The sequence below is a fragment of the Odocoileus virginianus genome, chromosome 7 (assembly GCF_023699985.2).
Source record: "Odocoileus virginianus isolate 20LAN1187 ecotype Illinois chromosome 7, Ovbor_1.2, whole genome shotgun sequence".
Lineage (NCBI taxonomy): Eukaryota > Metazoa > Chordata > Mammalia > Artiodactyla > Cervidae > Odocoileus > Odocoileus virginianus.
In genome coordinates this window covers 23,426,066-23,440,195 of record NC_069680.1, presented here as the reverse complement: position 1 = coordinate 23,440,195, position 14,130 = coordinate 23,426,066, and the positions used below count along the sequence as shown (strand labels likewise).

Below are 14,130 nucleotides of genomic sequence, written 5' to 3'. Positions count from 1 at the left end.
CCACCAGTTGACTTATTTTTCTTCCTTCTAAACCCACAGCCCTTTGATGCTGCTGTATAGATGAGATGGAGGTGGTTTTTTGGTGGTGTGTTGGTGGTGGGACCTTGTGAAGTCCTTCCGGGTTGGCCGTTATATTGTTCTCCTGTGTCTATTCCAGCACTCGGGGATAAATAGTTCCAATGCAGAAGTGCTGGCTCTGTTCAATGTGACTGAGGCGGATGCTGGGGAGTATATTTGTAAGGTCTCCAATTATATAGGGCAGGCCAACCAGTCTGCCTGGCTCACTGTCCTGCCAAAACAGCAAGGTAACAATGTTTTTGTTTGATTTTTTTTTTTTTTTTTTTAAAGAAGGCTGGATATAGAAGCTGAAAAGACCTGGTGCTTTGGGAGATTGCAAGCAGCTTATAGGGTGATTCTGTGGTCTTGGTATATTCATCATAATCTTTCTTCCGTGATGCAGCTGGTAGGATGCCAGCAGCCATGGAAAAATACCCACACATGTTCAAAGCGCTTGCTCTCATTTCTTTTGAAGATTGCCCTTCGCCCCCCACCCAGTTTTGAAGTTGTTCCTGCTGGTGTATCTTGTTCAGGCTGCACATCTCCCATCATTATTGCATGTCAGCACTGTTGCAGACACACACCGGTGTGCCTGTTGCATTTGTGGCATTTGCATAACAGCAGAATTTGATGCCTCCTCAGACGCAGAGTTTTAGAGAAATATTGGCACAATATCATTGGTTCAACAGAGCACCGTTTTCTCTGTTACCTAGTTGATACTTATAGAATACTGTCCTTGACCTTGTTATCCTAAGTTCAAGGATATTCCATCTCAGTGAATAAATGTACTGCTGACTGGCTATTGAAGACAGCAGTTTGCCTTTCTCAGTTTTTCATATGAAAGTGATATGAGTCAGTCATGTCTGACTCTGCCACACCATGGACTGTAGTCCACCAGGCTCCTCTGTGGAATTCTCCAGGCAAGAATACTGGAGTGGGTAGCCATTCCCTTCTCCAGGGGATCTTCCTAACCCAGGGATCGAACCCAGGTCTCCTACATTGCAGGCAGATTCTTTATTGTCTGAGCCACCAATTTGTCATGATTCACATGCAAATGTTTTTGTTGCAAAAAAAAAAAAAGCCCGGTTTCTTTGCTGTCAATATCATGCTTTCCTCCATTTTCTTTTAATGCAATGTATGTGAAGGAATAAAAGTTAGCAGCGCCTGGTAACCAACACAGAACCCCATCTTGGTGGTTCTCACAGGCCTGGAAGGATATGCCAAGTATCCACTTGGACTTACCTGCGGTGTGCTGTCTTGCAATACAACAGTATAGACAGAGCCATCCTTTTTTCAAGGTGGGAGTCTGCAGCCAACAGGACCAGAACCCAGCTTGGACTTCTGGGTGCCCTACTTTTGGAAAATCACTCCTCCATCCAAAGCAAGCAAGCGGAGACCCCGAGAATGGCGTTCTGTGGGTTGATTTTTCCATGCCTTTGATCGCATGCATGTCTGTCTAGGTGGTGACGCCGGTGTGGTGACGGGCCTGTGGAGGTGAGCTGCTCCATGTTGCTCAGCGTCTCTTGGTTGCGGGCTTTGTGGATGGGCTGCGATTGGAATCTTCCAGTGGCCGGTACCCGCTGGAGGTCCCGGTGCAATGCCTCGTGGTTCCATGGCCCCCTCCACAATCATTCCTGTGTCGTCTAGCCTTTTCTCTTGCTTTCCTTGTTTTCTAGGCCGCCGGTGTTAATACCACGGACAAAGAAATTGAGGTTCTCTATATTCGGAATGTAACTTTTGAGGATGCTGGGGAATATACGTGCTTGGCGGGTAATTCTATTGGGATATCCTTTCACTCTGCATGGTTGACAGTTCTGCCAGGTATATACTGCTCTTTCTCTCCATGGTTTTTTCCCTCTTCTTGGTTGATTGCTATGAAATTAACACAGCTTCTGTTCTCAGGAATGACCCCTTTTCCCCTCACATAAAGATTTTTTAAAATGTTTAAAATTATCCCCCTGGGATAAGAAAGTTGCCTTGGAAATTCACTTGCAATGAGATCCCACCCTCTCATTTATTTATGATCAAGTGAAATTTTACCCTTCAAACCCCAAGAGATCTTATGTTTTTAGTGAGTTATTCAGTCAATGTATAAATTCACCCATCCCCGTTTCTTTTAAGGAAGAAGTTGAAATCACTCTGTAAAATTCAAAGTAATTTTTCTCATTTCAAATTCCATTTTGTTAAAATCCCAAATGTACTTAAAAAAATTGTTTTTTGTTCCACTTTTCTGTTTTTAATGAGATGGAAATAGATGGGTGTATGTCGAGGCTCCTGGGCAGAAACACCTCTGTGTGTAGGGTGTTCAGAAGCAGTGTGTTATCTACTTGGGGATCGGTGGCTTGCTGCATGATGTAATGGAACAAACTCTTAGGCTTTTACTGCAAAGCATGCTCTTGCCATCTTGGGCTTGATGTTATTTCCATCCTACAGAGAAATCAACATCACTGAAGCCCTCTTGCCTAAACACTGCCGCTGTCTAAATCTTTTAACTGACATCTCTACCCTAGTCAAGTCTTAACTGCTATCTTCTTTAATACATCCGTCTGTTTGTCATTTCCTTTGTGAAACTGCATAGACTATGGTTTGCCAGCTCATAATGTTCCACTCCAGTTATTAATTCCTTACATTTAGAGTTTGGTGCCTACCTGCATGCTTATTTTATATCTAGCAAAAATAAATTGATCATTTCATTTTGTGCTGTGCTGCTGAGAGTTTTGACTATCTTGCAAATAGTTTTCTGACTCAAATGTATAAGCTTTAAATAATGCCATTGCATTCATTTTTTCCTTTGGTTGTGAATCTGCTCTGAGTATTTGCTTTGAGACAGTGTGATGCCTCTTGTATTGAGCTTGCTTTTACTTGCAGTACTGCATTTTGCAAGTGCCCGACTGGCACTTCTTGACCGATTTGCCTGACAGTACGAGCACATTAACTAAGAATGCAGTTTGAGAAAAGTACTGTTTGGAAATACACTGCTTGTCGATTGATCATTGAGGACTAAGGAGGGAGCAGATTATTGGAAGTTGGAAGTTAGTGTAAGCGTTTCTAACTTAAGCAGTTTTATATGTCCTCATATGTGACATCATCTCTATTTGTTCTTTAAAAGTTATGACACGAGTGTAACAAGATACACAAAAACTTAAATGGTTATTGATTAAAGAATGTTACATACTTTTTATCATATGGACATAATGATTCTGTAGTATAACCAATTCAGTCTTTATATTAAATGTATTTGTTTGATTAGTTAAATAATCTACTGGACTATATTTAGAAACCTGAACCTTTTCCGACCAGCCCAGTAGGTGAATATTTTTTTTTGTTTCCTTTGAAACTGTGTTCATCTGGGTAAATGACTTGGTCACATCTTCCTTTGGAAGAGCTTACCCAAATAGGATAGAGGCACTGTTCCTTTAGAGACAGAAGTGGGCATCGTTCATATTTAAGAATTGTTAAGTGGTTTGCATCAGAGACCATCAAGGAAGAAGGCAGCCCTTTTGTCATGGGTGTGGGTGACCGTCCTACCTTACCCAAATGTCTTAACAGAATGTGACCTTGTAACCTGACCCTCATACCTTGGTGTCAGCCAATCCATCAGGATCTCAGGATTCCGGAGGTCCGTTGAGGATAGTGATAAGAGACCACCTGGGCCCCAGTGGTAAATCACGGAGCCCAGAGTTTAGAAGACATGCACGGCAGGCCCAGAGCCCATGCCTCCTGCAGCGCTGAGCTGTTGGGAGGCCCATCTTGCCTTGGGAATGATTGTCGCCTTTTGATTTCCTGTAGTTATGCCAGTAAGCATCAGTGCAGTGTCCTAACTCTGTGGCCTGCTTATCTGTTCCTCCCCTGTGATCTGCAATCTAGCTCCTGTAAGAGAAAAGGAGATCACACCTTCCCCAGACTACCTGGAAATAGCCATTTACTGCATAGGGGTGTTCTTCATCGCCTGCATGGTGGTGACGGTCATCCTGTGCCGGATGAGGAACACGACCAAGAAGCCGGACTTCAGCAGCCAACCGGCTGTGCACAAGCTGACCAAGCGCATCCCCCTGCGGAGACAGGTAACAGAAAGTAGATAAAGAGTTTGAAGAACTTTACCGCTTCCCCACGCCCAGCCAGCTCTTGGGTCTCTTCCTCTGCTTCTGTGCTTCTACTTTTGGGAGCATCCCTGAGCCAGTGGTTCTGACTGGCCTCTTAGTGGGCACCCGTCAGATCAGTGTCTGGAGCTTGGAAGGTCAAGTCCTGGTGCATTGGTGGGGTCAGCTGAGTCTAGTTCTGAGGGTGAGAAACCCCAGTGGTGCGAGACTTCGAGCTCATCTGCAGGACTGGAAATAACCCAAGAGGCAGCACCCTGGTGCCTTTGGGTGGGACTCAGGGCAATGGCATAAGCCCTCTTTGTCCCTGTGATCAAATGCTTTTTTTGGCAATAGACTGATGCCTGTTGGGAAGGAAGATATTCTGGTTTTCTTGGACTTACTTTTTTTGAAGTCAAGGTCAGAAACCTGTGCCTAGAGGTGTCTGAACTACTACCCCATGAGGTCTGTCTTAACTGGATTTGGCTTCCACCTCTGATTCTTAAAATAGGATCCTATATTTCCCCCAGTGGCTCAGTGGTAAAGAATCTGTCTGCAATGCAGGAGATGCAGGTTCCATGCCTGAGTCAGGAAGATCCCCTGGAGGAGGAAATGGCAACCCACTCCAGTATTCTTGCCAGGAAAATCCCACGGACAGAGGAACCTGGCAGGCTGCAGTCCATGGGGTCGCATGACTGAGCATGCATCCACACATATGCCTGTAATGTGTTATGATTAGGTGTTCACATGAACATGACTGTGGATTTGGTGGCAGAATGATTTTTATATTGAACGGGCAACTAGTTGTTGTTAACCTCGAGCTTGTTAACCTCAGTCTTGTTGGTTCTTTTTCGCTCATCTATGCCTCCTGGTGGCTTTACTTTTGCTTCGGGCAGATGGGACCAAAGCCTGGCAAAGCTGGTGGGGCTGGACGTGCTCACGAAGATGGAAGCGGAAGGCAGGTGTGAAGGCAGTGTTTCCAAAAGTATTTAGTACTTGGTTCCAATAAAGACATGATTTTTGAAACAGTAAGTAAAATGTCTAACTCATAGGCTCTAACTCAGTGTGTACAGGACGCTTGTTAAAATTGTAGATTCCGTAGTTGCAGCCCCAGAGATTCTGGTTGAGTAGGTTTTGAAGAGGACCAGGAATCTACATTTTAAGTAAGTCCTCAGATGGTTCTGAAATGCACTCTGAGAAACTCTGGATTAATCCCAGCCTTACCCATCCTGGGACGGCAGGTGGCAATGATATTTTCTGGACAAGGCGTTAGGAAACATTAGGAACCAGTTGGTCAGCAGTGGTTTTGGCACAGATGTGGCTGTTCTCAGCCCAGCTCCGAACTCTGGGCTGAATGGGTCCTTGTTGACTTCTTTGAATCTATGTTTCAAGCAGGTCTTTCTAGATGGAGGCTTAAAAAAAGTGGAGGCTGAGTGTAGCATTTGGAGTGTGTGTCAAGTGCAGAGCAGTGCCCACATGGTGTTAAGAGTAGCAGCAGGGTGAGGCAGGGGAGAAAGATGTCGTTGGTTCCCCCTGCCTCCAAGAATGCTGTTTTGTTAAAGTGGTACACGGTTTTTTCTCGGGGCTTCCCTGGTGATTCATCGGTAAAGAATCCGCCTGCAATGCAGGAGATGCAGGTTTGATCCCTGGGTCGGGAAGATCCCCTGGAGGAGGGCATGGCAATCCATTCCAGTATTCTTGCCTGGAGAATTCCAGGAACAGAGGAGCCTGGTGGGCTACAGTCCATGGGGTCGCAAAGAGTTGGACACAACTGAAGCGACTGAGCATATCTTTCTTGGGGCCGGGGAATTGATGATGAGGCCACTTGGCTGACTCTGGGAGAGTCCAGTCTTAAGATGACTCTTAGAACATGGTATCTTCAGTGACCCTCGGGTGGTGTGGCCACTCCAGCCTGACCCGCAGGACCATTTTTTACAGCCATTTGGACCATTTTTACAGCTACCATCTTGAGAGCCTGACTCTAGGGACTTGAAAGAGGGAGTGGTAGTCCCATCTCTATTATTTTTTTTCTAATAGGGAAAAATGCTACCTTTTGGAGGAAACTTTTAATTTGGTGTAGCTAGACCATTGTCCTGTAATTATTTCATCATGCTTTTTTTTTTTTTCTGCAGCTGTTACAGTACTCTTCTTTTTATTTAATATAGAAGAAGCAGATGCCTTTAAAATCCCCTTGATTCAACTCTGGTCTTTGTGCTGTATTTCTCTCTGGCTGACTGGTGTTTCTTCTTTGTTTGTCTCAGTCTAAGTTGGTCCTTTTTCCTGTCTTTCCCTATGTGTAACTGAAGGCAGCATTCCCGATCTTCCTCCTTGTTTATCCCTCCAGCCCCTCCTTCCTTCTTAATTTTCTGAGTGCTTAGTCTAACACAGATTTCATGAAAGACATGGCCTGTGGCCTTTGCCAATGGCTCCAGAGTTATTTGGGGGCCTTCATTTGGGATGCAATGGCCTTGTTTTTCAGTAGGGTCAAAAAGTGTAAGAGAAGCAGTCGAAAGTGGGCAGGTACCAGTCCCCTGGAAAAACAAATCTCTGGGCGTTTATTTGGGGGGATGTTGACACATCTCAGCTGCACATGTGGGACCTGCTGATTCTTCACAAAGAGCCATTCGTCCATAATAAGCATGGCCCCTTTGGTGGAAGAATGCTTATCAGATACCTGGATAAAAGAGGGTTATTGGACTGTGGCTGGAATGAAAAGCCCCAGAAAGGCCTGCAGATACGTTGATGACAGAGAGCATACCACAGGGATGCCAGGCATGCCTTTACCTGGCGACAGGTGAGCTGTAATTAGATGTCTTGGGGATGGCCTGTTCCTTGGTATTTCCTAGGCACTTGCTGTCCTGCATGTGCCTGGAATTTCGTATTCTTGGCCCTGATCCTTGCCCCTCCCCAGACATGCACAGACCACATCTCACTTGACCCATCGTTGCTCCCTTTTTAGAATAAAAGTTTTAAAAAATAATTGTTTTATCCTATTGTGAATTTTTTTTGTTGACATTTACTAATATGTACTGGACTTACCAGTGTAAGACCAACATATGAGCTTGTTATTAGTTTTTGACACAAAAATATTTTCCTCTGGTACCAAAGAAGAAATTCCTTGTGATCATTTCCTGGTAACAATGAGGTTGTTGAGGCTCTTTATGCATTCTGATGTTTGGGGAAAGTGAAATAACTTTTCGGTAGGGGAGGTGAGTGGTGTAGGGTGTCTCCCTGTTTCCTTTGACAGGGATCCTTCCATGTTCTGAGCTGGGGCTCAGACAAGGGGACCAGCAAGAGCCAGCCCAGGGAGGGGTGTATGCCCGAGCCTGTTGGCCCTTGTACAGATCTCCAGGGCTGCTAGTGGATGGCGTGGCCATTGGGAAGTCTTCCTGACACATCCATGAGTTTCCGGGTGGGCTGTACTTTTTGTGTGTCGCACACATTAGTTCTGTGGGGGCTGGAAGAGGTGTGAAAGGAAGTGAGTTGTTTGTTCAGGAGGTAGGCAGCATTACTGGGTTTGTTGAATTGGTTTCTCAGTGAGCACATCCAGTTCTTTTTCTAGAGCCAGACTCTTCCATTGGGTGGGATGGAGATACACTTGCATCAGCAGATAATCCCACACATGCATGTACCTCATGCTATCTCACCACCAGCATCTCAGGACGGGGTGGCAGGGTTGGTTTTTTGGTTTTTGTTTTTTTCTTTCCCCAGATTTTAATTTCGCCCTCATAGATTGAAAACCAGAGAAAAATCAAGGTCAGTCAAGGTGATGTTTTATAACAGTATCTTTGAGGCAAAGGACACATTCCCAGGGACATCATGAATGGGACAAAAATGACCTGTGTGGTTCAGGAGCCAGTTCTGGGGACACTGTTACAAAACCCACTGCATTTTATGAAGGGCAGGCCCACATCTAGAAGCTCATTTGCTGCCGATCAGCTAAACAGCGTGATCTCGGAACATTCTCTGTGTTTTGGTCATTCAAGTGGTCTAATGGAACGTGGCTGGTTCCAGAAAGCATGTGGGTAATTGGATGGTCATGGATGGCTTAACTGGAATTTGCCCTTGTGTGTGGGCACCTGGCCCTCCCAGCCCCCACTTGGCCGTTCTCTCCCCTCAGCTTCCAGAAGACACGAAGTTCGGCTAAGATCAGTCCTGGGTTTGGGCTGATGAGACCGGTCGCGGTTTGATAGGTTTTCTCTCGGGGGAGGTTTGGGGATGCAGAGACTTGCTGAAGGAGGAAAGTAAGTGTCAAATCAGTTCCCCTGCCTGTTTACCTAAAATTTGTCATTGAAGAAAAAAAAAATCCTCCCCTCCCCCATCCCTTGAACCTTTATTTCAACCACCAGCTCTAAGTGGTGAAGGCACTTTGTTTGCTATTGGGAAGTGATAGGCGGTGTTTATAACATCACTGTGTTAGCTCTGGGGTCTCATGCTCTGGTTTGAGAATGTGGATCCATGGGCTGAGCATCAGAGGGTTTCTCTGGCTGGCTGTGGTCCATGTGTGAGTCCTCCTTCTCGTGGCATTTATACCTCTGTCTGCCCTGTTCTCTGCGGCCCCCCTCTCATTGATGAATCAAATCTAGTATTAAAGGACAACACAATCTCTTGGTGGCCCTTTAAAAAGAAAAGGAAAAAAAAAACTCACTTCCTTACCTAATCTCCTTTATGTGCTGTGGAAATAGGAGAAAAAGCACATTTAGTTAAAAGCTTGATTTATGGCATGAGGAATTTATGGTAAAGAGATTCCGGAGAGTGAGGAAGCTGAGTGGAGACTGTGGCAAAACATGATAGAAAAGGGCCTGCCAGGATTTGGGAGTGGAAACAGCTTATTTTAGAGTGTTAGTGTTTGTTGTTTTAAGTAACTCAGTGATCACTATCAATGGGATATTTCAAAATTAGAGGAAAAGGAAACCTGGAATTGAAGGAGCATATCTGAGAGGGAAGATTTTGATTTTTGTGCCCCCTCCCAAAAAAAGAGTGATTACCTATGTTGTAGAAGCAGGATTCGGGAGTGAAATTCAGTGGAATTCCTTGAAGAATGTGGTCCAGAAGAGAGAAGCTCCAGAAACATGGCGTTCCTCAGAGGAATTGCCTGCAAGGGATTGGGCCAGCCCTGCAAACACGTTAGCGCTTGGAGTAAGACGGAGTGAAGAGAAAGCCAGTCATGTTTTACAGTCCCAGAGGGGATTTTAAAAGCATAGTAAAATGCATGGAGGTAAAATTATGATATACCTTCCGTAGACAGAGGGATTGAATTCTGTCGATTGTTCCACTCGGGACATTTTCTTCTCTTTTTTTCTCTTTGTGTATGTTTTTTTTTTGTTTTGTTTTAACAGAAGCATCTTCCAGATCTGTCCATGGAATCTAAACCTCTGCCCTTAATCTGAACAAAGTTTCCATAACCTTCCTTCTAGTGACAGCAACAAAGTTGGGGAAGGTTTTCCATTTTCAAAGCTTTTGCATTAAAACCTTGTGAGAGACACTCTGTCTGTGGGGGAAGATGTGTATGGGTGTGAACTCTTGTCACGGGTTTGTGGGCAAAGATTCCTCTGGGGTCACAGGTTAGCCGCGGAGCAGTTAACTTCTGACTGAATGCTTCGTTTTTCTTTCTGAGGCAGCCACTAAGCCCTGTTTGTCATGAGGACTTTCTTATCTCTCCAGCTCTCCTCCTGCCCTGGGACTGTCCCCTGACTCCTTAATTTCTGAGGCTTGCTCTCCTGCCCACCGGACCCCTCCAGCCCTTACCCACCCACCCTGGTTGTGAGCAGAGGGTCTCATCTTTCAAACCATTAAGGCAAATCCTACCCTTAATGCCAGTGGAATTGCTTTCTCCGCTGCTGCACACCGTCTGACAGACAGCATCTCTCACACAGAACAGCGCTGGGCTCCAAGTCTGCAGGCTTCCCCAGAGGGAGGGGCCATCATAAACGCCCATGAATCTGAGCAGCAAATGACTCTAAAAAGATGCTGCGGGGCCTCCCTGGTGGTCCAGTGGTTAAGACACCGCCTTCCAATGCAGGGGGCATGGGTCTGGTCCCTGGTCAGGTAACTGAGTTCCCGTATACCACGGGGGTGCAGCCAAAAATACAGAAGATGCTAAGAGAAGCCATTGTGGTGTTGGTAGCAAAACTGAACTCTTAGCAGGTGCCAGGCTAAACGATTTATGGGTGTGACCTCATTTTACCCTCACAGTAATTCAGTGACATGGGAACTGTTCTCAGTTCAGTTTGGTCACTCAGTTGTGTCCAACTCTTTCTGACCCCATGGACTGCAGCATGCCAGGCTTCCCTGTCCTTCACCAACTCCTGGAGCTTGCTCAAACTTATGTCCATTGAATTGGTGATGCCATCCAACCATCTCATCCTCTGTCGTCCCCTTCTCTTCCCACCTTCAATCTTGCCCAGCATCAGAGTCTTTTCCAATGAGTCAGTTCTTCACATCAGGTGGCCAAAGTATTGGAATTTCAGCTTCAGCATCAGTCCTTCCAATAAATATTCAGGACTGACTTCCTTTAGGATGGACTGGTTGGATCTCTTTGGACTGGCCTCCTTTTAACAGATGAGGAGACTCGAGTTTAGGAAGGTCAAGTGACTAGCTGAAGCTCTCAGTGTTGGAATAGGGACCCTGCAGCTTGCAGTGGTGCACTTGGCTCAGGTGGGACCACCCCTATCCCCACTCGGGGTCCCACATTGTAAACAGTTCGCAGGGGAAGGGTGCCAGCTCGGATTGGTGGCACCAGCTAGTTTGGGGGAGTCACTGGGGACCCACCTGGAAGGATGCAGAGATGCCCCAACACCCAGCCTATAGCCCAGGGAAGAGATGAGAGCCAAGATCTCGTCATTTCTGACTCATTTTAGATGTCAGTATATTTCAAGAATATGCCCCATGTTCCATGCCCCCGCCTCCACTCCTGCCCATGACATGCCTCAGCCCAGATCCTTCTCATTCTTAAAAATATTTTTGTCATTAAGGGAAATTTCTTTGTTTTTCTAGAATGTAAAAGAGATGCATATGCATGGTAATCAAATTCAGATGCTTTAGAAGGTTCTGAAATAAGACATATTCCACCCCCTCCCTCCTCAACTTCTAACCCATCTCCCGGAAGGTGACCAGGCTCTCACACATCCTTTCTGAGACTTGTTTTCAGTGCCCATGTCCTCTGACCTCTTGTGGGAAGGTGGCCCCCGCTCACTGTGTCCCGAAACCTCACAATGCCAGAGGAGGCGGGCCGGGCCTCCTCACCCAGAGCTGCTCCCCCCATCACCGCCCCAGGGGTTTTTCCATCTCCAGGTTCCCTGCACACTCTGCACAGGGGTTCTAGGAACCCTGCGGTCCAGCGAGCAGGGCTCCACTGCTGGCCTTGGAGAGGGTGTTCTGGCTGTGGACCAGACCTCGTCCAGCTGGGGCCAGACTAACTCTGACTGCTCTTCCCAGTCTTCTGGCTGTGATCTTCAAGCCCGGTTCCGACCGTGATGAGTGGTGATTATGCTTCTTCACGTGGGAGACGTTTTTGTCTGTGAACACCCATTTCCTTTGGCATCCATAGCTCATGACCTGATATGGGGTGTTAGGATTTGGGGAAGTGTTTTTACCCAAACCTGTTCCTTGAAATCTCTCTGAGCCCTTCTCGGCAGATGGAGCTCAAGACATATATGGGGTCAGTGGAGGCTGCAGAGATGGTGTTACTGGTGGGCCCTGCAGCTGAGGTCAGCGTGCTGTGGAGGTAGATTCTGCAGGCTTTTCATGTTTACCTTTGTCTTTTTTTTTTTTTTTTTAACCTTTTCATCTTTTTGCTTCTGCTGTTTGCCTCTGTGGCCCAGACACTTAGGTGTGAAGCCTCTTAGAGCTTTATCTGTCCACGAGGCCCCTCTCAGCTCCAAAACTAATGACCGCTCAGTTCCTTTAAAATATGTATATCATTAAATACACACACACACACACACACACACATATGTTTACTATGCTCATAGTGAGTAAACCTTGATCATAGAGTCTACATAATAAAATGTAAGCATGATTCCCTTTGACAAAAGACTGCTCAGAAGGCTCAGAAATGTTTTCATGTACATTAAAAAAGATAATAGAAATTCTGTGTTAAAAATTACCTTCTTCTTGCTATTATAAGTAATACTAATACCAATTTCCTATTCCTGAAATGATCCTCACCCCCTAATCCATTTTTGGACATCCTCTCAGGTTTCCTACCTGCTTTTTAAGGGCAGTCTGGGTTTAAGAAGCAGAGAGTCAAGGTTTTTTAAGTAGGACGTTCCCTGGGAAGTCTTCTGGTTCCCTGTGGGAATGGTCCAGGCTCTACCTTGAAAGTTCATCCTCATTAAGTTTGTTCATCTTGGTCCTTGCCACCTTGATTTTAAAAATGTTTGTAAGCACTGCTGGGGAGAAGGGTTGATGTGAGAGTCATGTAGGGGACAGAACCACGTTTGAGGGATCACGTCAAACCCGATTCCAGTTCTCTTGGGCCGGTCTTGTTCATGGTTTAGAATAAAGTGATGGTCAGGCAGCCCGTAGTGGTATTTTCCTTTACAGAAACCAGTGCAGGGAAGATGATATATTTGAGAAGTAACCATTTTTTCAAATGCAGACTGTAATGAATGAGCGTAAACTGAGAAAACTCAGTAAAGCCTGCGGTCTGCTAGGGGGTGGGAGATGGGGAGGGGAGCTTTCCCACAAGATTGTGAATAAAGAGGTATTTTTCTTCCCTTGACTCTTCGTTTACTAGTTTCTGAAACCAAAGTTGACCTGATCATCAACTGGTTCTCAGAAGGAATGGGGAAGAAGTAGACAGTGGTCCCCAATGCCTGGGTCTCTGGTTACCCTTGAATAAAGGCACTTATTGCTGCCAGAATGCTTTTCACATTCAAATCCTAGAGCTAGATCCTTGACGTATTCTCCTTTACATTTCAAAAGATAGAGCTGATTGAAGAGCCGATTTTCTAGTTTTTGTGGAATTTCATAAGCGTAGCATTGATTCACCATCTGAGCTGGTATGCCAGGAGGAGATTGCTAATCTGGGGCTCTGCTACAAGCCCAGGCAAAAAGACAAGAATGAAGCCTGTGGGGGTCTAGCTCTGTGTCCTCAGATGATACACGGAGGGTTTAGGGCAGAAAGAAGACTTTTTTTTTTTTTTTTTAATTCAAGCAATGTCTAAAAAATGTTGTTTGGAAGTCTGTTTTTAGGAACATACAAGTTGGATGAAATCTAGCACATACTGCCTGGATAGGAAGACCGAGGAGTTGGAATCCAGCTCCTAAATGTTTGGTCCTAAATTCATGACTTTGGCCAACCCAGCCTCTCCTTGCTTTCTAACAGCTGACCACTGGCTGGGCTCTGGCCGGCTCCCAGTCTTCTCAGGTGGAGCCAGGATTACATCTGTGTCTTTGCATTTTGTATCCAGGTTTCTGCTGAGTCCAGCTCCTCCATGAACTCCAACACCCCACTGGTGAGGATTACAACTCGCCTCTCTTCAACTGCAGACACCCCCATGCTGGCGGGGGTCTCTGAGTACGAGCTGCCAGAAGATCCCAAATGGGAGTTTCCGAGAGATAAGTGAGTATGAGTGGGGACATATCTCCCAATGAAGACTTAAGTATAAATGGGGACATGGGGTTGACGTTTTCTGTTTATGACCCTTAACTGCCAAAGTCTTGTTGTGATGACGTCAACCAGAATGGGTAAGATTGTATTTCTAAATAACCAACTCCAGGAAAAACAAAGAACTGATTCTCTCATGGGCTCTTTTTTAATAGTTCTTTTAAAGCAGAGCTACTGAGCCGTGGCTGGTCCCCAAACAAAATGGTACCTTGTTAGTATTTTTTTCTTTCTTTCTTTCTTTTTTTTTTTTTTTTTTTTAACTTTCTAGATAATTTAGATCCAGTCAAGTGGAATATAAGTGGGATTATCCCATTTATAAAACAGAATTGACATTCTAACTTCTGGTTCCTAGAACATGACTGTCCTATGGTTCATTTCTTTAGA

At 45.5% G+C, this 14,130-nt stretch overlaps 1 protein-coding gene across 15 annotated transcripts in view; it reads left to right on the top strand.

Annotated features, from left to right (window-relative positions):
* The window catches only part of FGFR2 (fibroblast growth factor receptor 2), a 103,762-nt gene that overhangs the window by 69,748 nt on the left and 19,884 nt on the right, over positions 1 to 14,130 (top strand). For 6 of the 15 annotated variants that reach the window (XM_070470306.1, XM_070470303.1, XM_070470297.1 and 3 more), the window contains 3 exons: positions 158 to 305; positions 3,925 to 4,128; positions 13,551 to 13,701. In XM_070470306.1, the coding sequence (XP_070326407.1) occupies positions 158 to 305; positions 3,925 to 4,128; positions 13,551 to 13,701 (503 nt within the window). Of the gene's footprint in view, positions 1 to 157; positions 306 to 1,733; positions 1,879 to 3,924; positions 4,129 to 13,549; positions 13,702 to 14,130 lie in introns of all 15 variants that reach the window. The other 9 variants (XM_070470307.1, XM_070470304.1, XM_070470300.1 and 6 more) reach the window with 3 other exon arrangements.